General features: G+C 39.4%; 1 protein-coding gene across 1 annotated transcript; it reads right to left on the bottom strand.

The window, feature by feature from the left end:
- Nucleotides 1–10,082: 10,082 nt before the first annotated feature.
- arl6ip1 (ADP-ribosylation factor-like 6 interacting protein 1) lies at nucleotides 10,083–24,592 on the bottom strand. Its single transcript, XM_036589387.1, has 6 exons — nucleotides 24,438–24,592; nucleotides 21,367–21,500; nucleotides 18,170–18,289; nucleotides 13,904–14,021; nucleotides 13,533–13,617; nucleotides 10,083–11,019 (listed from the first exon to the last, which is right to left on the bottom strand). Exons 1-6 carry the CDS (start codon nucleotides 24,471–24,473, stop codon nucleotides 10,901–10,903), a joined length of 612 nt encoding a protein of 203 aa, XP_036445280.1. The 5' UTR covers nucleotides 24,474–24,592; the 3' UTR covers nucleotides 10,083–10,900.
- Between the last annotated feature and the right edge of the window lie 1,145 nt (nucleotides 24,593–25,737).

Here is a 25,737-nt window from a genome sequence, read left to right as displayed (position 1 = left end):
TTGGTATTATGGGACAGTGTGTTGGGTGTTATGGACAGTGTGTTTGGTATTATGTGACGGTGTGTTGGGTGTTATGGACAGTGTGTTAGGTATTATGGGACAGTGTTGGGTGTTATGGGACAGTGTGTTGGTATTATGGGACAGTGTGTTAGGTATTATGGGACAGTGTGTTTGGTATTATAGGACAGTGTTTGGTATTATGGGAAAGTGTGTTGGTATTATGGGACAGTATGTTGGGTGTTATGGACAGTGTGTTTGGTATTATGTGACGGTGTGTTGGGTGTTATGGTTTAAAGAGGAAAAGGGCCTGAAAGCTGCCAGGTCTGCTACATATGAAATGAATGGATTAAAGAATTTGTCTGTAATTTTTTTGTTTATATATATGATCATTTAGCCATTCAGTCTCAGGTATCAGCACTTCTGTCTCCTGCAGTTACGAAGTACATTGAGAGAAAAAAATATTTCGACTGTCATCAGGCCTCCTTTCTTGATACTTTTACTTTCCTTTTCGCTTTGCATACTTTCTTCTCTTACTTTAAGTTCCAGAAACTTTCAGAATAATTTACTGTGGTGATTTTGTTATGCATAAAATTAAATCTAACAAAATGATCCAATCGCAAATGCATTTAGTGTTAATATTTCTTTCTTTCTTTCTTTATTTATTTATTAAGTAACTCAAGCCAAAGATTATATATAAGGTAAACCAAGGTGGTGCATGCCCCAGTGAATGGGGTGAAAAGGGGTTTAGTTCCTGTCTGCTTAAGTCCTAGGTCAGTCGTCAAGCTCTCCTGACTACAACCCTGCTTTGGGCAACTTCATCGGCACAAAACCAGAATTACCTCCACTAAACTTAACTTCAGACGGTTCATCATAGACTTTGTGATTCCCTGCTTAATGTTATCTAAAACCATTGAGTGCTTTTTGGTACCCCCGTACAGTGAAGTTGTGATTCTGAAGACTAAATAAAATGTTCTGACGTAGCCAAGGGGCGTGGCTGTGTGTAAGCTATCACATGAGCTAAATTTTTAACCCCCGGCAAACAGATCAAAACAGAGCCCCCAGTGCACTGCTGACACTGACTGTGTTTACATGCACCGGTTTTCGCCAATCCGATTGAATTGAATTCCGATTATAGATTTAGACTGGGGTGTTTATTCTCACTCTACTCAACAATCTGATGGAAAATCTCTGTTTCAAATCCAACATTACACGCATGCATAGAGAACCACTTACTGTAGACGTTACCAGAGAACTTGTAGAGTGGAGAATTAAAATACCACTCTGTAGTGTCTTCCGGGTGTCTTAAACAAACACTAGAGGGCGCGCCCGAGCAAGTCCAAAATGAATGGGTCAAGATGGAGCATTTGAGCAAAATCATAGTTTATAAATGCTTAAACGTTTTTAATGTAAAAGGGTATATTAATTTCCTGAACACTGAAAAGCATAAAACGTTTTAACACTGCTGTTATGTTTTTAAGAGCTTTTAAACTCGAGTTTAAACTAGGAGTTTAAAAGGCACCTCATGTACATTCATGATGTCAGTGATCGCGAACAGCCAATGAGCTGCTCCGCTCGCCAACCAATCAGCACTCAGTGTCAGTAATGTTAGCGTCCTGCTGCCCAAAACCCGTTTGCTGTAGAAAAAAGGAAATGTAGGTACGATTTCTTTGTTTTTTAGTGAAACAAATCCTTCTACTTTCTAAAATTAAAGAAACGTTCTGGACGAGTGATTAGAAACTATTTTAATAATGATAATAATAATAATAATATATAATAATAATATAATAATTTTATTTATATAGCACTTTTCATGCCGGTGGCAGCTCAAAGTGCTTTACAGACAGGTGATAAAACATAGTTATAGAAGGGATCATTAGTACTTTAACTTTTCGTTTTTAGCCGTTGAGCTCCATTTACTCCCATTAACTCGCGGGCGCCCTCTGCTGTTTATCTGTCCTGTTTTGATATAACGGGGGAATAACCAGCTCTGACTTTCACTATGACGCGACGCGCAAGTGCAGAACGTACTTAAACTCTCCGATCGGGAATGTAATCAGATACAGGCGTTTACACGGCTTTTATTCTTCTATTTAACGGATTATTAACAGGATTACCCACCTCATTCAACCGGATAGAAACTGTACTCCGAATGGCCTCAAGCGGACTAGTCTGTTCTGACTGAGGTGTTTACATGGACGTGTTCTATTCCGATTGAGCTATTAGTCGGATTATTAACTCGTTATAAGGCTGCATGTAAACGTGGCTACCGATATTGATCATGAAACAGTTTTCAGTACTGATATAGTTTAGCTTCATGCGTGCTGTGATACAAAAACAATCCCCGTAGAAGAGAAGAAAGAAGAGTTTGGGAGGAAGAAGTGGACGGTTGGCCGGTGTGCCTGTTGCCATGGGAACGTTAAGACAACAAGCAACCAAAGCAGGACGATGAACTCGAGGTGAGACGTTTCTCGATATTAAAAGCGTTTCTGGCGTTAAAAAGACTTCTGTTATCTTTAACCTGACTACCAAACCATACTTACCATAGCACACAAAATAAATCTATATTATTACTAAGAAAAGGATAATATTTCTGCTGTATAATAATCTCTTTTTTCACCCTGTGTTCATGTAGAGCTGCCATTTGCAGTGTCCTGTAGTAGTAACGTTACTGGACTTGTTTGCTTTAATATTCAGTGTAAATTCTTGTAGTATAACAGTTAAATAATGTTATTTTTTATTCTTTTTCTCGTAAGATAGCTTTTGTGGCTGGATGACGCAGAAAAGGTTGAGTTTGAGACATCTTGACTTATGATAACAGCAGAATTTGGCATTTCCCTAACAGAAAACCTGTAGGTGGACGGTCACTGCACCAGAGCGCCATTTCTTTCGGAGACCAAACCAAAACCAGCTACTCCACCACTCATACAGAGGTGAGGGAGTAGCTTTAGATGGTTCTGAATGGGCAGGTTGTTCACTTTCAGTCTCCTCTTACTGTCTTCACTGTCTCAGGCTCCTGTTCATGTAACATGAGCCAATACATAAAAGGCCTTCTACACCAAAACCACAGCCGATGCTGCAACCGATTCAGTTCCCCTCCAGAATTCATGTTCCCCTTCACGAGTCCACAGAAGCACATTCACTGAGCAGAATAGCAGAGACGTTATAAATGAGGAGGCTGGTCACTGGCTGAAATATGGAAGCTCATAACACTCAACTTGGTGTCTGTTTGTGGATAAAGTCTCGCCCTTCAAGAGAGAGAGCCAATCTGCTTGCTGGTTTTCCCGCGAGTGTAACTGGCCATGATTACGTATTTTAAATGCTGTTAATTTAACAGCCACTGTACAGATGTTTACACTTTTTTTAAATAACTTTATTTATAACAACATGGATGGAACTGAACTGGCTACTAGTGGTAGACAGTAACGAAGTAAATGTAATTCGTTACCGTACTTAAGTAGTTTTTTGTGTATCTGTACTTTACTGAAGTTTTTCCATTTTGGGTGACTTTACTTTCACTCCACCACATTTCAAAGACTAATATCTTACTTTTTACTCCACTACATTATGAGAAATCTGTCGTTCCTTTTGGTTTATGTGTGTATAAAAATGTAACATGTCAAAACAAAAGAAGCGTGAAGCAAGAACACCAATCAGGGCACAGCGCACTTCGTTTTGAGCTTGTTTTGACCTGTTGGTCATACCGACGCAGTGCAGCACACGGTTCAACATCAGTGCAGCAGAGTAAAATTTTGGGAGAGTCTATTCAACATAAATGATGAACTAACCCTAACTTTGAGTAAACAGACCACAATATAGAAATATGTACTCATGTGCAGTTGTGACTGACGTGTCTTTATTCTGAATTTATTCAAACACTTTCATTTTACAGTAAATTCATTTTGGCTAGTTTATGTTTATGAACAGAGACCTACAGATGCAGTTTAGTAAAGGAAACTCATTTGTGAATCTGAGTTTAAAGTTTTTATTAAACTCATTTTAACTTGTAACTCAGTTCAAATAAATCTTAAACTGAAACTTTGCTTGTTTGTAAAAAGTGATTTCAGAGCCACTCAGTTCTACCTGATGAAAACTGTTTGCCTTCAGTGTTTTGTGCTCATGATAATTTTAATAGACATCAGCGTCACTAATTAATGACCTTCTATTAAAAGACTGGTTTACCAAGAGAGACACTGGAGTATTTTCACCTAAAATGAGTTAATAAAGCAGAGTCTTCTTATGAAAATGATAATAGGACATTAAAGTCATAATTAATCTTTTAGTACTTTTACTTTCGATACTTTACAGTACATTTGAAGGTAAATACTTTTGTACTTTTACTCAAATGGAGGTCTAAAGGGAGGAACTTCTACTTTAACTGGAGGAATATTTTACCTTGGGTATCTCTACTTTAACTCAGGTACATGGTTTGTGTACTTCGTCCACCACTGCTGTCTACATCTTCTGCAAACTGGTCTCTTTCTTTCACTCTGCCAGTGCTGCCATTTTTTCTCCCAGCTGCATCGGCGCGAACACACAGCATTATGGGATATGTAGGCAGTGAAGGATACATCTACTCAAAAGCGGCCAAATGCAGGAACCGCAGCAGGCAGCATTGTATACACTGGATGTGGACATGACTGGGTGCCTTTCTGCCTCAGAATACTGAGTAGACAGCATTTCTTACGTTTCAGACTCAGTCATGGAGACGTGCAGCTTTGGCTGATATAAATGGGTTTCTATTTCATATATAAAGCATTATTTATGGCTGTGTCCAAAACTGAAGGCAGCTGTCTCGATGCCTTGCTGCCTGTATATCTCATAAGTCAGTGCCTTAAAAGGCAGCGTGGTCCACTGAGTCAGTGCTAGTGTTATCTGTATCTGTGTGGACACAAAGGATTATGGGATATGTAAGGCAGTGAAGGATACATCTGTGCTGCCTTCAATAAACGGCTGAATGGTGGCACATGAATGCTGCCTTCCTGCCTCAGAATGCTCTCTGAGTAGGCAGCGCTTCTTATATTTGAGATACAGCCTGAGTGTAGAAGCCGTTATTTTCATGACCTACTTAGTGCACTACTTAGGAAGCAGGGAACCATTTGAGATTCGGCCTGTTTCATTTTATTATCATTTTATTCATTTCCTGTTTACAGAATTCTTGAAATATTTATTAAAACATTAAAAATACCTTTTGCTGTGCTTTTTGCACTTTTCCTAAGTATATATATATATATATACACACACACATATATATATATATATATATATATATATCACACATACTTGGGTGGTGGAACACTGTGTCCACTCACTGTCCACTCTATTAAACACTCCTACCTTGTCAGTCCACCTTGTAGATGTAAAGTCAGAGACGATAGCTCATCTGCTGCTGCACAGTTTGTGTTGGTCATCCTCTAGTCCTTCATCAGTGGTCACAGGACGCTGTTGGCTGGATATTTTTGGTTAGTGGACTATTCTCAGTCCAGCAGTGACACTGAGGTGTTTAAAAGCTCCAGCAGCACTGCTGTGTCTGATCCACTCAGACCAGCGCAACACACACTAAAACACCACCACCACGTCAGTGTTACTGCAGTGCTGAGAATGATCCACCACCCAAACAGTACCTGTTCTGTGAGGGTCCATGGGGGTCCTGACCACTGAAGAACAGGGTAAAAGGGGGCTAACAAAGTATGCAGAGAAACAGATGGACTACAGTCTGTAACTGTAGAACTACAAAGTGCACCTATATAGTAAGTGGAGCTGATAAAATGGACAATGAGTGTAGAAACAAGGAGGTGGTCATAATGTTATGCCTGATTGGTGTATATATATATATATATATATATATATATATATATATATTAAAGATGTTGAAGACTGTAAATAAACATGTCTTTTTAAGAAAAATGTTGAACTATTTCTTTTAAGAGTTTCTCAGGGAGGAGTTGTGATGGGCAGCCGCTGATATTTCAGCAGAAGTATGCTGGCAGTGTGGACCTCAGCACCCCTACAGGATCTTCATATGGTTCTACGCACTCAAGGGACGTCCACAGTCCAAAAGACGTGATGCCGGTACAGAAAGAATTTTCTTTTAATGTGCCTTTTATTCACATTATCCACTCAGTCCTGCATCCTTCTTGGACTAGGTTTAACAGTAGATGGCAGTAAGTGTCCAAATGCTGTGATGTCTCACCTTCCACCCAGCAAAGTGTCCTGCGTGACCTGAGAACAAAGAACTGGATTCATAATTGTGAAGGACTGATTATGAAAGAAATCACCAACCCTCCAGAGGCCACACCTTACAGGAGCTCCTATCACACAGAGCACTGCAGCCCTGCCGCCAGCGCTCAGCCCGCAGGAGCTGCTGGCCAAGCCGCACTCTGGCACCAACACAACATCCTCACAGGTACTTCAGAGGCTCGAGCTTTTAATCCAGTCCTGGATGACACTGAACCAAAGTTTCTTTCTCTGTTAAAGTAGCACTCCAGCCAGAATGAACAACTTGATCATCTTTTATAAACATGCTCTTACAGCGGTGCTATAGTACGTCCTGGTCTAAAGACTCGGAAAACCCCCTTCTGATGATGTATCTACAGGGCGTCCCAAAAAAATATACATAATTTCGTGGTCTAATAACAGCCAATTCAGCTGTGAAATCGGTTATAAAATCTACATCCCTCTGAATTTCTTGTTCAGATTTTGATAAATAAATCTTGTATTGTTCAACATGAAGCCTATTGAATTTCGTTTGCCTGGACATGTAGTTACTCAGATATTCACATCTCAAATGATGTCAATTTTTTTGGGACACCCTGTACAATTTGAAACACTACAAGTGTAAATATTTAGAAGCAGCCTGTTCAAATTTTTTTCATTTCAGCTTGTTTCATTTTTTTTTTTGCTAGCTTCTTGTTGTTTAACAGAATTATTCCTTCAACAAAGAAAATGTTTGATGATCAGTTATGGTTATTGCTATATCATTAATTCTAGCTGGCACTATAGATAGTAATTATAAGCCTCTATGAGTGTACTGATTCACAGAATTCGTACAGCGGAGTCTTGATTTGCTCCATTTTTCAATATACAGCGAAAATGAGGAGTGGCTAAAATGTGCCTTATATTAATATGTTTCCATTTTCAGTTTGTTAAAGCATTCAGTATCGTAAACTACAGTATTTGGAGCAAAAGTTGGGTCTCATAATGTCCCAATCTGACGCTCTGTTCTCAAGCTAAGATTTTAGGCCCAAGCCAAAATGCTAGTTACGATACGATGCGATAACATTTGATATGTTGTATTATTACGTCTGTATTAGCCTCTAGATAAGTGGCTCATAGACTTGCTGAGCACTGTAGGGATTAGTGATTCCCAATGATGTATTTGCGCAGTGCATGATGGGTATTGTAGTGAGAGACCAGTAATGGATGAAAACACAAAAAAGGTTATAAATTGAGGATTCTGTTATTCTGTCAAGTTGATGAGGCTGCCGGTTGTAAAAGGCGCTATATAAGTAAATTTTGACTTGACTTTGCTCATGCAGTCTTTCACAGAGTGGTGAACCTCTCCTCATCTTTACTTCAAAAAGACTCCGCCTCTCTGAGATGCTCTTTTATACCCAATCATGTTACTGACCTGTTGCCAATCAACCACCAGGTGTTTTTTTAGCATTACACAACTTTATCAGCCTTTTGTTGCCCCTGTCCCAACTTTTTTGGAACGTGTTGTTGGCATCAAATTCAAACTGGGCTATATTTTTCAAAAAACAAAGTTTCTTAGTTTTAACATTTGATATGTTGTCTTTGTACTATTTACGATGAAATATAGGGTTTAAATGATCTCCACATCACATATGTGTATATATATACATTTATATATATATATATATATATATATATATATATATATATAAAACCTAGTTCAGTTTTGTTTGGTGTCTGAAGTTTGCACCTTTATTTAGGGTTGCTATGAGGCTAATGCAGCTAGCAAAAAGTAGAAACTTTTAGCTTAAAAATAATCATGGTGCTAACTGTGCACGTCTAAAACATCACACGCTTGCCTTAAATCATGTGGAGTTGTTAAGTAATCTCTAAAAGACTGGCTTACTGGCTTTTTTTTTGCTCAACTGTTACTCTGCTCTCAAACATTGGCTACAACTGTTTTACCCCACAGGAGAGGATGGAGGCCCAGTCGGCCCTGGGAAGCCAAGGAGGCAGTCTAGAGAGAGGCTGCTGTGGGCTGCTCGCTGCCGGGAGACTGACCGTTTCTCTCTCTGCCTGTACTGAACTGCTGAACTACCCATTAAAGGGCCCATATCCACTTATGTTTCTGCAGCTTTAAGTATCACAAAGTCATAATTTATTTTTCATGACCATTTTCAAACCTTACTGACCAGAGTTGAACAAGGTGCTTCTGATTGGATTCAAAAACAGTCCAAGCTGTAACACTCCTTATAACTTTAATGTGACTGGCAGGGTTGAATAGGTTAGGTTGTTTTTGTAACATCACAAAAAACACAGAATAAAAAAACTCTTTCTATATATGGGTTTTGTAGACTTGGGAGTGAGAGGAACTTTTGGACACCTTTAGGAATGTTTACATGCTACATCAAACACTAAGTGATTGTGTTTTTCCATGATACGGTACCGTTTAAAGAATAAATTAATCCATCATTTATCTTATTTTACACTCATTTATAATTATTCAAGAGCTGGAATTTCCAATTATTTGTCCTAATTACTGTTTACATCTGTAGGTGACACTGCACAGGGTTATATGAAGGCTCAATTTTCTCAATATTACAATATGGTAAGCTTTCAGTACTTCCAGTTCTTACAGCCGAGATCATGGAAAACTGGATTTTCTTTTTTGAAATAAAAGAATTTGGTGTAGTATGTAAACACTGGTACAGTTTCAAAGGTACTGTTCACTTCCTAGTAAATACACAGAAACTAAGCTGTGAAAACTGCCTGTTTTGAATTAAATGTTTTTGTAATGTAACAAAAACCAAAAATAATAAAAATTATAATCATTGAGTCTACAGCAGTTTAGACCCACCCAGTCACAGTGAAGTTATAAGGAGTGTTTCAGCTCAGACTGCTTTTGAACAAGGCACAATACACGACAGCCAATTAGTATTGAGCTCATTTACATATCTTAAAAACACAGTAACAAACTGTTTAATTGTGATAAAGGTTGGAAAGTGAAAACGTACAACTTAGGCCCAATCCCATTACCACCCTAGCCCTACTCCTCTTTTTTGTGTGTTCACGTCTAGGGGTAAGGTGTCCCGATTCTTGTTGAGATAGAAGGGTAGGGTGAAGTGTTAGGGCTACATGGCCCTCCAAACTGAGGTTTTTCAGAGACACAGTCCCAAAGAGAATTTTGTAAAGTATTTCCCGTTAAAAAATTACGATAACCATTGTATTATCTTAGTTTGATGTTGTTTCAATGTATTATGATCGTTTTCTTCATAACAAGCTTAAAAAAAGTCTAGTATTATGCTGATACCTTAGTAGCTAGCTAGCTAAATTTTCCATTCCACCTTAAATGGTGCAGCAGTTCCATTCTGGCACCTCAGGCTTCAGAACTGCTGTACCATTTAAGGCGGAACAGGATTTTTTTTTAAAAAGCTGGCAAATATCTGACTTCATCTTTATATCACTGAAGAATTAGGGGTGGGTGATAATAATTGTCCCTTTGAAAGCATATGATGTCCTAAATGTAACTAAAGCCCAGCAGTGAAGTTGGTGAACTTTACCCTCCTCTGCTATCATTGCAGACTGGCAGGGTCGCCTATAGAGCAGCGCTAGTAGCCTGTTGATTTGATTGGGTCTTAGAATCAACTCCTTTGTTTCCCTTAGAATCGGAATCGACTTCAGAATTCCTGGAATGAAACAGCCCTAAATATTAGTCTCAGAAAAGAAAATGTGTCATCTACACTGAAATCCTCAGAAATCCCATCGTTCAATGAATGATCAAAGTATTAGCGAAAAGCAGCTACGCATGATGACAAACTTTCAAATCTAAAATAAATACTTCTTACAGAAATATTTTTAAATCAATTTTATTAAGGTAGAATTGAGAATTGAGAAAAAAAAAGGTTGAAATGAGCAGGTGAGAAGACAAGACGTGAAGACTGTAAGACCTCAAACACACACAGACAGACAGACGTACACAGATATAGCAGTCAAAGAGGACACGTATATTTACAGTGGTAACCCAGGAGTCAGCGTGAGTCAGCGTGAGGGGTCAGAGCTGGAGGAGAGTAATTAAAATCAGCACAGCAGTACAGGTCAGCACCCCTCGTGCAAGCATTCACAGGGCACCAACGCACAGCTTCAAAACATCCAGTTTCTCCTGGTTTCTCCCAGTTTCTTCCAGTGCAGTTTTAAAAATAATTCTAAACACCTTTAATTATGTGGTGCTGCAAGGTATGATTACCGGTCACGTCCTACAGCAATCGAGAACAAGAACAAGCTACGCTGAGAGCCGAGTATGTATTTCAGTAGTCGCCTCATTGGCTTATAAAAGGGAATGGCTTTAAAGCGGTAATGGGTTTCAAGATTTCGCAAAAAGTGAATACCTTAAGCACTGTTACACACAAACACACAGATGTAAAACATATGATGATGCATCAGTTTGGTAGAAAATATCCAAGCTCTGCCAATCAAGGTGAAAAATGTGAAATTCCGAATGGTGAAGTGAAGCCTAGAAGCGACTGGCTGGTGTTTAAGCCTTTAGCTAGTCTACATATTTGCTTCTTTCTCCAAGTCACTGGAGCTCAAGCCAGAACTTCATTGGTCTGTGCCATTATGTAAAGTACAGATGGGGAGATGGCCATGTTCAACTCTTAAATACTCCTACATAATTCCTCTCAACCTTTTGTCATCGCGCTGCAGCACGGTTTCACTCATTCTTCTTCTCCTTGTGTTTGAGCAGCTTGTTGATCTCTCTCTTGGCCATGCCGGCGTACTTGGTGATGATGCCGTGCTGGTTGAGGCCAGGCAGAAGCAGAAGGAAGCTCACTGGAGGGGGGGAAAAGGAAAAAGAATATGAGCAGGCAATCTGCAACATATCACCAGAGAGGTACCTGTCAAACTAGCTATTTAACAGCTGGATTTGAAGGGTGTAACTTTGTGCTGAGGGAAAAAAAAGCAGAAATGCCTATATAAAAAAAGAAAAGCTCCCCATAGAAGTGAAACAGAGCCCCCTTTTATTCTCCTTTAAAGAGCCCATATCATGGAAAAACTTTTCCTCCCTTTTTTTGGGAAAGAAGATTTTTACACAGCATGTAAACACTGTTCAAGTTTCAAAAACGTACTGTTCACTCACCAGTGCGTACACAGAAATTAAACATCAAAACTATCCTGTTTTCCATTTAGTTTTGTGAACACATTTACATAACAGTCACTGAACTTTCCAATATTCAAATAGTCAAAAGTTTTAAAAAACAGTAAATGAAGATTTCTGATACACATTATACTGTAGCTTCTCTCTGAACGTCACACACACTCACATTAAAGTGGCCCAAATCTTGTAATTGTGTACATTCATTTTTTTTTAAATAAAAGTTTGATGTCATATATAGACACTTAACAATTCCAGTCCATACATGAAAACGAAGCTGTAAAAACAGCCCATATAAATTCACCACTTCTGTCACAAAAAACAACCCTTTACATATTTATGGCTATTCAGCCTACAACAGTTCAGCCCCGCCCACTCATGCTGATTTTATAAAAAGTGTATCAGCCTGGACCACCTTCTGAATGAGGCACAATACAGTGCAGCCAATTAGAACCGCGCTCATTTACATATATTGGTCTTAAAGGTACAGAAACAAAAACAGCCTGTTTAATTCTAAGGGATAAAGAAAATGTTTTTGGTTTGACCTGTCCATGGTGTATCCATGCCTCCACCCAATACCCAATGACAGCTGGGATAGGCTCCAGCACCCCCCACTACCACACAACACAGCAAACTGCTACAGCACAGGAAGCGTCATAGAAAAGCGCCAATAAACAAGCTCAATTCATACTCTTATAACCTTAATGGAATAAAAATTGAACGTTATCACGGTATCAGCTCACTAACTCTTCTTCTGAGCTAAAAGGTATGAGGCACAGTACGATGTAACTCAATAACCTTAGGTAACAGACGATTAGCATTTGTCTGTTTATCTTAAAGACTCCAGATTGTCTGCTTTTCTTTGTGTAAATTTTAATTATCTGAATATTTTTCAAACAATGCCTCAGAGATTTGAATGTCAGATCTGAAAGGCCCATCCCCGCTACATACTACTCTAACACAGAATTGTACATATTATTTAATTTGTATATATAAAAATAAAGAACATTATATATATATACACACACACACACACACACACACACATACATACATACACTACAGAAAATGTGCCATAACTTTTGCACAGGCCACATTTTATGGTTTGTACGTGAACTTCAGCAAATAAGCGGTAATCGTGCATCAAAATGTGCAGACGAGTGTTCTCTGTAGAGGACGTAGAGGAACTTATTTTTGCTGAGGAAAATCAACAAACCATCATTTCACCAGGGGTGCCAAAACCTTTGCACACAATCGTAATTTAAAACCCATCAACCTATTTTGTACTGAATACAGAACAGCGGTCACGTTACCTATATGACTTCCTTCTGTATTAGCTAACTAGCAGGAAAAAAACAACAATATTTTTGTTAAACTCCAAAAGTGTGAAAAACTGACTATTTAAAATAAAGGCTTTGTAATTCTAGTATAAATATGTGCCGAATATAATCCATCAAATATGACTGATCAATCCCACATTCGTTTTTCCTGGGCATCAGATCAGAAAATGAGTCTACAGCAGTTAGCCAACCCCTGCATTTTGAAAGAGGCACAAAAGAGGACAGCCAATCAGAGATCATTTATCAGTCTTAAAGGGACAGTAACAACAAGAGCCTGTTCAATTCTAAGGGATTCAGAGATGTTGGAAAGAGTTAACGTAAAAATGGTGCATACATATTAAAGTAATGTATGTCAAATGCACTGTGTCAGCCTCTTTAATGCTCCTGTGGAGGCAGGGAAATGAACAGCATATTTCTGGACTGTTACTGTGGCCTGTTTTCTTGGCCTACATACCACAGCCTCTTTGTTGAACAGCCTTCTCACACTTACCACATGAGCCTCCTGCCGTACACTTAAATGGTGATGACTCATTTTATTACAGGCAAATTATTAACATTGTTCCACACACAAGTTGCAAAACATCCAACAGAACACAGTCCTGATATTGCAAAAGGTTTTTTTTCCCCATTAAATGAAAATTAATTTGGTTAAATTATTTAATTTGGTGATAAAAACATCGTCACGAATTGTGCACTTTCTGCTGCCATTAAACAACAGCAATAGGAAATACTCAGATTTTGCCTTTCACTGCTGTAGTTTTACTGTTGGAGGACCTTTTAGCAAATTGGACGCTGACTTTTTGCCCAGTGACATCTAACCCCAGATAACAGCTGCACAGTGTTGTACATACCAATCAGGTAAGTGAGGAAGAGGTTATGGACCTGCTGTCCAATCCAAGCCACGACCACAAGGCTGCTGATCACGGACAGGAAGTACTATTGGAAGGAAAAAAAAACACAAGTCTTTCAAAACAGAGCAGAATGTGACTGTAACAAAGTTGAGTAACTATGTTCTAATTGTGCTGAATGGATATTGCTGATGCTCGTTTAAGGTGAGTCAACTGTGTCCAAACAAAAGGACATTTATCAGCAAATTTAACACAAAACTCAAATCAGAGCTGCAGTATTCAATTTAAATTCAGTCCTGCAAACATTCGCCTGATACAAGTCAGGAAGAATTGAGTAACTGTTCACAGCGAGACAATAAGACACTGTTGTTTACCATCTTCGGCTTCTCCTCCTTCAGGGCGAACAGGCGCTTCCACCAGCCGAGCACGCGGCGCTGAGTCTTCACCAAGTTCCCACAGATCTGGTGGAAGCGCTGCTGCTGCTCTGTGGTCCTGTGGTGGAAAGAGAGAATAATAAAAATATTAACAAAAAGAAGAAGACATGAATAACACCTTACATAAAAACGTTTAATATGCATTGTACAGTACTGCGCCGAAGTCCGAGACTCATTTAATTTCCAGTCCAAACGGCTATTTCTCAGCGCCATGAAAAAGGCAGCAAAGTATCGCAGTATATTTAACAGAAAATTAGAAGTTAACAACTGAATATAACATCACTTTTTCAGTAATTATTATAAACACTCTTTATTACAACTTCCATTCTTTTTGATTTTTTCCACACCTCCAAAGTTCAGTCTTAGAGGCTGGCTAAATTTTCTGCTTCTCACCATCAAATTAATTTCAAAACACATTCGGTGATGTTGAGGTCTGGACTCTGGGGTGGTCAGTCCACTGTTCTGAGAACACCAGCAGCATCTTGATTTGTCTATTTCCTTTTCTCAGTATTGGCTTCATCCTTTCAGACTCATAGACCCATTTTTCCTCGCTCTCAAAGACGAAAGCTTTAAGTGCTGTTTATCTGATGGGGCAGTTCAGGGGTCTACCAGGTCTTGCACGGTTGTTCAATTATTTTTGTAAACCTCAGTTTTGGAGAACTTTGTAGTTCTACAATTACAGACTGTAGTCCATCTGTTTCTCTGCATAATTTGTTAGCCCCCTTTTACCCTGTTCTTCAGTGGTCAGGACCCCCCATGTGCAGCAGCAGATGAGCCATCGTCTCTGACTTTACATATACAAGGTGGACTGACAGGGTAGGAGTGTCTAATAGAGTGGACAGTGAGTGAACAGTGTTTAAAAACTCTAGCAGCACTGCTGTGTCACACTAACACACCACCATCAGTGTTACTGCAGTGCTGAGAATGATCCACCACCCAAATAGTACCTGCTCTGTGAGGGTCCATGGGGGTCCTGACCACTGAAGAACAGGGTAAAAGGGGGCTAACAAAGTATGCAGAGAAACAGATGGACTACAGTCTGTAACTGTAGAACTACAAAGTGCACCTATACAGTAAGTGGAGCTGATAAAATGGACAATGAGCACAGAAACAAAGAGGTGGTCATAATGTTATGCCTGATCAGTGTATATTTATATGCTCTTCATGCAGGTTCCTAAACTCATATAAACCTGCTCTTCTGAATGTAAATAGGATAAGATACAGTGATCATCTTATAAAATCCCATACACAGCAGAAGCACTTCTGCAAATGAGTCCATATTTGCAGTGGGAAACTCGACTGCATATGTGCTTAGGCACTACTTTTTATTTCTGGACGTAAAACATGACCATATATACAGGAGGCAGAGGTTCAAGGACGCTGCCAGACTCTAAAATAAACTCCCACGCTCTGATCTATACTCCCTCAGCTGACTGTTCGGAGGCCTTTGCCTTCTGCAGTGCGTCTGCAGATAGCACAGCCCAAAGCAGCAGGGAGGAAACGACTGCTGAGTCAGTGTAGCGCTCCGTCTGACGCTGCACATCCAGCTGCACCTGTAGTCTGCCTGTCAGCACAACCAAGACACGAGCTGAAGGAAGGGGCAGTCACTGGGCAGACTCACCGCAACGGAGAGAGATAGAACGAGACCACTTTCACTTTTCTGATATCACTACTGGTCCCTTGAGTACTGATCTAATACTTTTTTCTTTAAAAACAATTTAAAGTGAGCTATTTTAACTGAAGCACTTCACTTAACATGGCCATTTATAAGTGCCCAGTTTAAGCTGCTCAAACACTCCGCTTACCTCCAGGAAGAAATACAGACAGGCAGTCATAACCAAAGGTTTTGAACACACTCAGAGCTCTACAGAGAACAAAACCATTGTGCCATAACTTTTGCACAGGCCACATTTTATGGTATGCAGGTTAAATTCAGTAAATAAACAGTAATTGTACATTAAAATGTGCTGAAGTATCTGTTCAGTAAAGGATGTAGAGGAACTTATTTTTGCTTAGGAAAATCAACAAAACATCATTTGACCAAAATGTGCCAAAACTTTTGCACACAACTCATTTCAAACCATTAACCTATTTTGTAATAAACACAGATTAATGGTCACATTAACTATAAGACTTCCTTCTGAATTAGCCAGCTAGCAAAAAAAACACTGCTCCAAAACTCCAAAAGTGTGAAAAACTGATTATTTAAAATAAAGGACTTGTAATTCTAGCATAAATACATGCCGAATATAAATCAATCTATATGATGAATCAATCCCACATTTGTTTTTTCTTGAGTATCAGACCAAAAAAACCAAAAGAAATCAAATGCATGGCTCCAAATCTACTCTGAAACAGATCAGAAGCAAACGAGCAGAGAACAAACTCTGAGTGTGAAGACTCTGCAACAACTTGTTTGTGCTGTACTTGAACCACCAGCACGATCAGAGATAACAGTTCTGCCTCCATTTGCAACAAGTGTGTCTAATGTGATATTTATATCTGCCACTGAGAGAAAGGAAGACCACTGTGAAGCTGCAGTTTGCGCTGTACACTTTGGTAACCTTGCTTACATCCTGGAGAACAAGATGTTCCTGACATTGTGAATAAATCAATAGTCACTATAAACGTGTGCCAAGCCTGCCCTTACTCTGGTGCCCCTGCTCACAACATGAGCGTACAAATGTAGAATTAAATAAAGCTTCAGTTTTTCTCTGTTGAGTGTGAAAATATGAGCAACGCTAAGAGTGTTAGCTTCTTTTAGCTTACGTCTCCTTGTGTCGGACTCTACGAAGTAAAGATCCTATAAATAGCAATCGCCAAGTTAACGTATCGCCCTGGTTTACATTCTGCTGCTCTTACTGCTTGTGTAACAGAGCTTGGCAACGTCATCTGGAAGAGCAAAGGATTCACTAAATTGTCTTTAGCTTCAGTTGGAAATGTTCCCAAAGACAGAGGATCCCTCAGTGGGCTTAAAACTGCTTAAAGCATCTCTATCTGTTTTTTGAATGCTAGAAAACAGGAAAGTCTATTACGTACATCTGACAGCCTCAAATACCATGGAATTTTACCACTGCTGCCAATGATTGTCTGTTATGTTTGAATTTACTGTACGTTGTGCCGTAATCTGAGCTGCTTCCATGCTGACAGGACCAAGGCCCGATCCCATTTCTTCTTTTTAGCCCTACCCCTCATTTTTGAGTGTCACCCTAACCCCTTGGAACAGTTACAAGTTACAAGGGGTAGTGGTTGAAATCTTGCCTTACGAAATGGGACCCTCAAATTAAAATTGCTTCATTATCAGGCTACTAGCGCTGCTCTGTGGGCAACCCAGCCCGTCTTCAGTGATAAGAAAGGTTCAGCAACCTCACTGCTGGGCTTTAGTTACATTTAGGGCATCACATGCTTTCAAAGAGGGAGTATAAGACAATTATTTATTATCGCCCATCGCTAATTCTTTGGTTGTATGAAGCTGAAGTCAGCTATAAAATTCTTGCGCGAATTTTCCCGTTCCACCTTACATGGTGCAAAAGTTGCATTCTGGCGCTTCAGGCGTCAGAACTGCTGGACTATTTAAGGTGGAACGGTAAGTTAGCTAGCTGGCTATCGAGACACTAGCATGCTATTAGCGATTTTTTAATGCTTGTTGTGAAGAAAACGACCATAACACACTGAAACTACATTAAACTAAGACAACTGTGGTTATTGTAATTTTTACAGAAAACTCTCACATTTGTGTTTTTTTTTATTCTCTTGCTCTCCATCTTGCCTGTTTGTCTTTTTTCTCATAACACTCTGTTTGCAGCCTCTGAAAAACCTCCGTTTGGAGGACCATGTAGCCCTAACACTTCGCTCTACCCCTCTATCTCAACAAGAACTGGGGCACCCTACCCCTAGATGTGAACACGCAAAACAGAGGGCTAAAGGCCAAGTGGTAGGGGTGAGGGCTGAAATGGGATTGGGCCCAAGTTATCCATCTGAAAGAATGACCAGTTATTATATTTATAAACAATCTGATATGGTCTATATCATATGTAACCGTTTATCTGCATTCCAGCACACAACTGTGAACTCCTTTTTAATTACACTGCCTTGTAAATCCTGTATTTTTTATATTTATTATGCGTGTCTTTTTGTTGCAGGGTCTGTCTGTCTGTCTGAGCATGCAGAGCTGAACTGATTTAACCTTTCTCTACAATCACGTACCATTTGTTGGAGCCGAAGATGCGTGGGGCGAGAATGGGCACTAGATAGTCAGCCAGGCACAGAATCATGACAGTGCAGGACAGTCCAGTCAGCACAGATGGGTCCAAATAGTAGATGAGCCTGCCAGAGAAGAGAGGGCATGGATGAAACAGGGGCTTTAAGGATTAAGACAACGCCAAGCTGCACAAGATTAAAGAATGCACCATTACGAGTTGTTTGTAATGCTTCTCCTCTGGAATGACAGTCATTTTTTAACAAAACCAACATTTTTTTTCCTCTCATAACGTCAATTACCAATATTATCAATGGGTAATATTAACAGAACATTCCTTGATTAAAATGAACACATACCACTACTCTTGTTACATTACATCACAAAATACGTTCTTATGAAAAAAGGCTGGCTCTGCGTACCCGAATTCACTTTAATCCTACAAATTAGCTCTTACCAACAGCAGCTAAGACAAGCCAAGGCCACTTAATACTAACAACTGTTGTACTGAAGTGTAATCCTGAAAAATATTTCTTTATAACCAAAACTATGCACAAACAATGAAAAGCAGCCCTAATCTTTAAAAACACAATAATCCATTGTACTGTAAACAGCTGCTTTAGCAAAGTGCTGGAAGGGAGGACTACGTAATCCTTTAAAATCTTCCAAATGTTTGGAGCAGCACAAGTCCAAAACGCATGCACAAGAGATATGCTGCAGTTCAGCTGTTTCTGGTCTGTATTATTAGCAGAGTTGAGTACCTTAAAACCACACAACTGAAATGCATTGTAACTTTGGTGAAATAACTAACTTACTGCAACATACATAATATATAAATATAGGCACATTTACACTCACTGCTCTCTCCTTTAGCTGCAAAAACTACACATCTGTGAGTGCAACTGTGCTTAACCTTCATTGCATATCCTTCATTTTACTTGTTTACAGTTATCTATTTTATAGTAGATACCAAGACCTTTATATGAGCTATATTAAAGACCAGTCAATTTACAGTCCTGCTTACATGCAAACCAGCATAGTCTGACTACATAACAGTTAACGTCCCCTTCATGACGCAGCCAAGATCATCCACATGAGTTTCCCACTGTTTGTTAGTTCCTTTTCTGTCTGACCATTTAAAGGGCCCATGTCACGGAGAAATGAATTTCCCCACACTTTGGTGAAATGAAGGAGTTCAAAGTAATATTCAAACACTGTTGAAGTTTCAAAACTTGGGTCACAATACAGGACAACCAATCAGTTTTTGGTGCATAAAACTACATGCATATAAAAAGAGGACCTCAAAGGAAAAAATATAAAATGCAAGAAAAATGTAGGACATGGGCCCTTAAATATATAATTATTCCTGATCCCAAAATGTTCAACATGAGGGACGTCTCTTCCTCTCTAAAAAAGCGCAGCCCTTTTGCCTTTTGGTGTCAAAAACGTGGTACTGCAGGAAAAAAAAACAAAAAACAAAACAAAACAAAACAAAAACAAAACAAAACACACACAACGTCACAAGCGTGCAAATATCGAAAATACCAGCCAGTACTGGCCTGGACCACATGCTGTAATCATGCTAATCTTAAGTTGATTAAGTCAGGCCATGACAATCGATCCCAGTTAACTGATATGCATGCAAAAGTAATTATTATAAAAAAAAATAATAAAAAAAAAAACACCAAACACATCTGATTATCTGATTAGATTAACTGCAGTGATAGATTGAGACATCTGAAACACATTTACGAGCAGACTGTTGGTAGGGCTGGGCGATAAAACGATAACGATAATTACTGCGATATATCTTTCCTTGATAGAACTATAAGGAATGTTCAATAAATGTTCGATATAATAGACCATTCCCACACTTCTGCGTTCTAGCGACAGCCCTAGTGGCATTTTTTACTGCCAAGAAAGCGACACTACTCTTGTCGCCACGAGAGGGCGCACTTCAGAGTTTTTTTAACATGTTTTGGGGGGCGGGGGGGCGGGGCGGTGTTTCAAAGAGTGAAATGAGTCACCAAACATACTCATGTATGAAACGTGGAGTTATACATTCCCTGTTTGAGTGGAGCGACCGGCGATCTGCTCTCCTGTGACCAAGTGTGAGTGACGAGATCAGTGGCGTAACTGTACTGACCTACAGTGAACTCGCCTGTTTCCCAACATCCTAAAAAGCTTTAGCAGCGTTAAATCACGTCTGATACTCACAACTCCAGCACTATTATAGCGCTCAGTCGCATTTTAGTATTAGTGTATTCCCAAGCAACAAAAGTGAAAGAAAGAAGTGGGTTCAAGCAACTTACAGCTCTGATTTAAACGAAAGTAAACTGAGGACGCTGCGTGTCTGTGTGGCATTGGAGAGTGGGAGAACACTATCTTTCCAGACTATCTGTTTTTAGCCGCTGGCTAACTTGAAGCAGCGCTCCAGTCACTCGCACAGCACGGCAAGTTAATGTTACTACAGATCAAACAAGACAAAAAAGCGCTGATTTCAGTTTAAACGTACCTAAAAGGAGGACTCTGTTTGTTTAGTGTTAGAGATTCACTCTGCAGTTAATGGTTTTACACAGCGAGCGTCAGATTTATTGTGGTTCACCCCTCAAACTACTACAGAGAAATCCAGACGTCGCTAGTTGGTGTCTGAATGCTGTGATATGCTCTGACATGGATGTGGTAGGACTGATGGCAGTAAGGCGGTGTGATCCATCACTGACGTACTGAGCCAGCTAATGTTTGCTGTTCATACTAAGTTGACATTGAGAAACTAAACAGTTTAGCACTGTTGTTGGCCATTTGTTTAGCATTTGTAATGGGATAGCCGAGCGCTCGTCACCAGACAGCTAAAAATAATCTGTTTTCTTTCTTAAAGTACAAATATTAAAAAAATTGTGGTTGTAAAAACAGCCAACCAGAAACTTTCTCCCACTCTCCCATGACAGACCTGTGAAATGTTCCACTGTTTGAGTGTTTGTCGTGTTCTGACCATAAAGGATAGTTTAAAGCAGCAATTAACCACTCAGGAGCAAAAACCAGCCTTCAAACTTGAAAGAAATCATGTTTTGACATTTATCGCGATATGTATCGATATCAAACGATATGAATTTTTTTTATTGTGATAACATTTTTGGCCATATCGCCCAGCCCCTAACTGTGGGTGGGTTTTGCAGTACGAACCGTAACTTATCTGTATACTCACAGGAAAAGCACTGAGGTGGCACCTATCAGCGCACCGGGGAACCACGGTTTCTCCCACCGCAGGAACTGGTCCCCGGCCAAAATGACCTCGCCCCATCCTTGCAGCTGCTCCTCGAGTTGCGCCGTCTCTTGGGCCTGCATCACATACAGGGCTCACAGTCAACAATGCAGAACAGAAATGATTTGTACCAGCGTTGTTCATCGATAACAGGCATTACATCCATGATAACACTCTATTCCATAAAATGACAGTGTCCATGTTGCCAAGCCAAGACATACACTGTTTAAGTTTCCCTTTGGTGTAATTTTAAAAAATGAGGTCAGCAAGAACAGCCCAAACTAAGGCTGTCAGGTTTGTATGACATCCTTTTACTATAGTAACTACACACAGGAAGCATGTGGAAATGGAAACTTAAATGTTATCCGTTTAGCTGAGATAAACTCTGTTAACTGAGAGACAGTGACACAATCGGAAAATACTGTGATATTTATTGTTAATGAGTACCACCCAGCACTAGTGGCAGTGTCAGAACAGTGACAACACCCAGTAGGAATGATGAAACAGAACAAGTTCATGCCAGCAAGGTAGCTGGGTGAAGAGTCACGTCTACCTAGAAGCACAACTCTATAATTTTGTCACAAGAGCCACTTAGGTAAGTAGAACTGGGCAAAATTGAAAAATTCAATATTTTCTGAATATATCATGGCTTCAGAAGATATTTACATCTGTGTTAATAAAAACCCACTGATGTAGAGGATAATACATACAGATTAGAAGCCACGTTAGCTATGTGACTTCCTCCTGAGTTAGCCAGCTAGAGGGGAAAAAAAACCGACACGCGTGTCCTCAAGTATCCGCCCCAACGCAATTGTAGTTCCTCACACCTTCAAGATACGGCGGGGTCCAAAAGTCTGAAACCTCCGGAGAAAACGCTTCCATTTTGCAATCCTTTCTTTTATTTTTCTAAGTTTTCATTACAAGTGATAAAATCAGCATAACAATTTGAGTGAAGAGTAAAATACTTGACTGTTCACATGAATTTTATAATGTCTTAGTATTTGGTGTCCTCTGATCAGCACATCAAATCCACCCAACTGCCTTCTGAACACTTCAATGGAAGGAAAAGAAGGGGGAAAAAAAAAAATCAGACCTTTTTGTCCATATGCCTTAACATGGTCAACTCCACAAACTTACTTTGATTTTGCATAACTTTGGATATTTCTTCATTTTAACTGTTACAGCTTTTCTCTGCTTTATTTTTCAAAGTTTCTAAAACTTTGTTGTTTATTTCCAGGCTTAAATGGGAAAAAATGTGGTCTCTGACTTTTGTACTCCACAATACATCATCAGATGGGCCTGCTCTTAGTCTCAAAACCGGAAACTCTCGTTCTAGAGCAGTGGTCACCAACCCTCCTCCTGAAGATCTACGTGACTGAGTTTGGTTCCAACCTGCATCAAAAATGCAGCCTCCTCCTTACCTCATGCTACTGCATCTGATCCAGCTAACCAAGGACTACTACAGTAGTTAGTTAGCTGGAGCAGGTGTGGCAGAGACTATTGCAATACCAGTGTTGGAGACAAGTAGGCGTGTTTGCAACACATGTAGCAATGGTTAAAACGTTCCTTTTGGCTGTGTCACTTGAACTACCACAGTAAACTGCACAAAATAAATAAAATAAATAAATAAATAAATAAATAAATGAAACCAACCACTTGACAACAGGAACACTAATATTTTACTGCTAAAAATGAAAAGCGATATCAGACTAAAATGGTTTAGACGATATATCACTCATCACCACACCTAACCTTCATTAGTCACAACACACACAGCTAAACAGGGGCTGGATCTCAAATAGCTCCTTACTGCCCATACAAAATAATGACCTCTACACCTAAATAGGATTTAACTCGACTTAATCCTGCGCTGTAGCCCCTTTTTATTTAGACTGAGACGTCCTCCGGCTAAAGCGTCATCATTAGGCCTGAGAAACGGACTGTATCCAGTGGTACTGCTATCAGAGCTTAATCTATGTGGACCATCTATCTGCCTTTAGTGGATAAAGGCCATTCCTGTGGATATCACTAGTGTTTATATCCACTGGAATGGCACGGACTATAAATGTTTATTCAAAATGTCCAGATTAGACATTGAACAGTACCAGATTCACCAACCTGTGAATCAGTACAGGGAGGACCGGGTTAGTACTACTGAATAACTGAGTTACCGTCTTCAGTTTCAAAGGTACAGAGTCCCCAAGGTGACAAGGTGATTATTTTTTTTTTAATAAGGTGTGGCTACAAATTAACAAATTAAGGCCACGAGTTACTATATTGAGGACATTAATTAATAAATCGAGGTCAAGAGTTATGAGACACTTAACTCGTGGCCTCAATATATAGCTTCCTTTTACTGGAGTAAAACTTGCTTTCTGCGTTCATCCAGAGAAAGGGAAGTAGGAGGTCACACCTATATGCTGTCTGCGACAGATCAATTCAGTCCCCACACCAAATCTCCTACGTTAATAATGAAAATAGTGCACATACCCGATGCTACACGGTGTTGTTATCGTGTCTCCTCTGCGGTTTTACACCCACATTCATTAGCATCAGTGTTTCTAAGCAGACAGTGAAATATCCGCATTTTCGACGAGGCTGAAGTCGGTTTCCTATTCGAATTTTCCCGTTCCACCTTAAGTAGTGCAGCAGCTACATAGTGGTGCTTCTTGCGCCTGAGTGCAGCTGCTGCACCGTTTAAGGTGGAACGGGAAAATTCGAACGAGAAGCTGGCGAATAAGAACAAGAAGCCAACTTCAGCTTCGCTCGCAATACTGAAGCGGGACAACACTCCTGTAAACATATTAAAACGTTTAACTACACAAAAACGGCCTACATTTGGCTTTTAGTGACAAAAAACACAAAAAATTAGGTTAAAGAATTTAGCAGCGACGCCAACGTTCATCCGCTCGGAAACAAGAGCCGTTAGCGCCAAGCTAACCTAGCTGGCTAATTATCGTCTGCTCGTTCGGACAACCTCTCTCACTGTGAAGCATGTAAATTATAACACTTACCAACTGATTAGAGCTTTTATTATCGCCTTCTGCCATTGTTTTATTATTTTTTTGTATGCTTTTTCTGGTGGTTTCAACCTTAACGTCCTCGCCCCGGCAGTGCGCAGCTCTCTGGCAGCTAACGGTTACATGCAGGATGTTTTTATCTGAAACTCAAGCGCAAAGCTTCTTGGGAAATGTAGTTTGCAGTTCTGCATGGCACATGCGTGCTGAACGTAAAATGACACATCAAAACAGGCGTTTACACCGATTAGCCATAACAGCAGAACCATCATCTTGTTTCTTCACACAGTCCATTTTGGCGTATATCTTTATTTAGACATCTAAAAAAAACTAAATTGGTTTAATAAAAAACACACTAGTTTATTTTATGCATGTCTCTGTTGTCGGATGAAAACCTCGTATCTCCAAAATGGTAACTTTACAGGAGTAGGAAAAAACCTGCTTTACCTTTAATGTAAGTCAATGGAACCAGACATCTTTCCAAGTCATTTTGGGCTGTTTCTTTTGGTCCATTCATCATGAAATTTACACACAATGTAAAGAATAACAGGTATTTTCAAATTATGTATGAGGTTTTGTTCTGACAGCAGCAATGTATTCAAAACAAAACCAAAAAAATAGTTTGTAATTCATACGTGGAGAAAACCTTCTTCAGTTCTGTATTTTTGTATTATTAAATTACTTTTCACACATTTACTGCTTGGGCATACAGAATCAAAACAGATTCCTAAATAATAGCTGGTTTGCTCACTATTGCTATTTTTTAACCAAGCTGGTGCTCTAATGTAGACTAACAGAGGTGGTATTATTAAGTATATTATAGGGCTGGGACACATGACAATATTTATCACTATCTTGATTAATATATTCGTCATAAAATTATTTTTTAAAGAAATCTAAAATACTTCCTAACTGCATGTCTAAAGGGCGCATAACTAGAGTTTAAGTGAATTTAGTGCAGTCCAGAATGTGAAATGTTGAATACAAACAATTCATAGCGGTCATAGTATTCTTTAAAATGTTGCGCTACTTTTTCTTTTCCAACTTATCAGAAAAAAATATTGTGGATCGCAAAAGCTTCTTAAAGTATTATATTACATTTTTGCCGTATCGCCCACCTCTAGTATATTATGCTCTTGAAGCTACCCACAGCATACTTCTAAACTATGACGCGCAAAGCTTCTTGGGAAATGTAGTTTGCAGTTCTGCATAGGCTACAGAGAAGCTTCTTCCCACAACCCATTACTCTCTTGAACCATTGAAATATTACACATGCACAAATATTCCATATATACCA

The sequence above is a fragment of the Colossoma macropomum genome, unplaced genomic scaffold (genome assembly GCF_904425465.1).
Source record: "Colossoma macropomum unplaced genomic scaffold, Colossoma_macropomum, whole genome shotgun sequence".
NCBI lineage: Eukaryota > Metazoa > Chordata > Actinopteri > Characiformes > Serrasalmidae > Colossoma > Colossoma macropomum.
This window is presented reverse-complemented; position numbering and strand designations above follow the sequence as displayed.

Bases quoted from the DNA above. Each gene is read 5' to 3' on its own strand.
- arl6ip1 (XM_036589387.1), bottom strand. From the start codon at position 24,473: ATGGCAGAAGGCGATAATAAAAGCTCTAATCAGTTG. The intron at 18,290-21,366 runs GTGAGTATACAG...CTTCTCTGGCAG, and splicing joins GCCACCTCAGTGCTTTTCCT to GCTCATCTACTATTTGGACC. The intron at 11,020-13,532 runs GTATGTACAACA...CCCCCCCTCCAG, and splicing joins CTTCCTCACTTACCTGATTG to TGAGCTTCCTTCTGCTTCTG.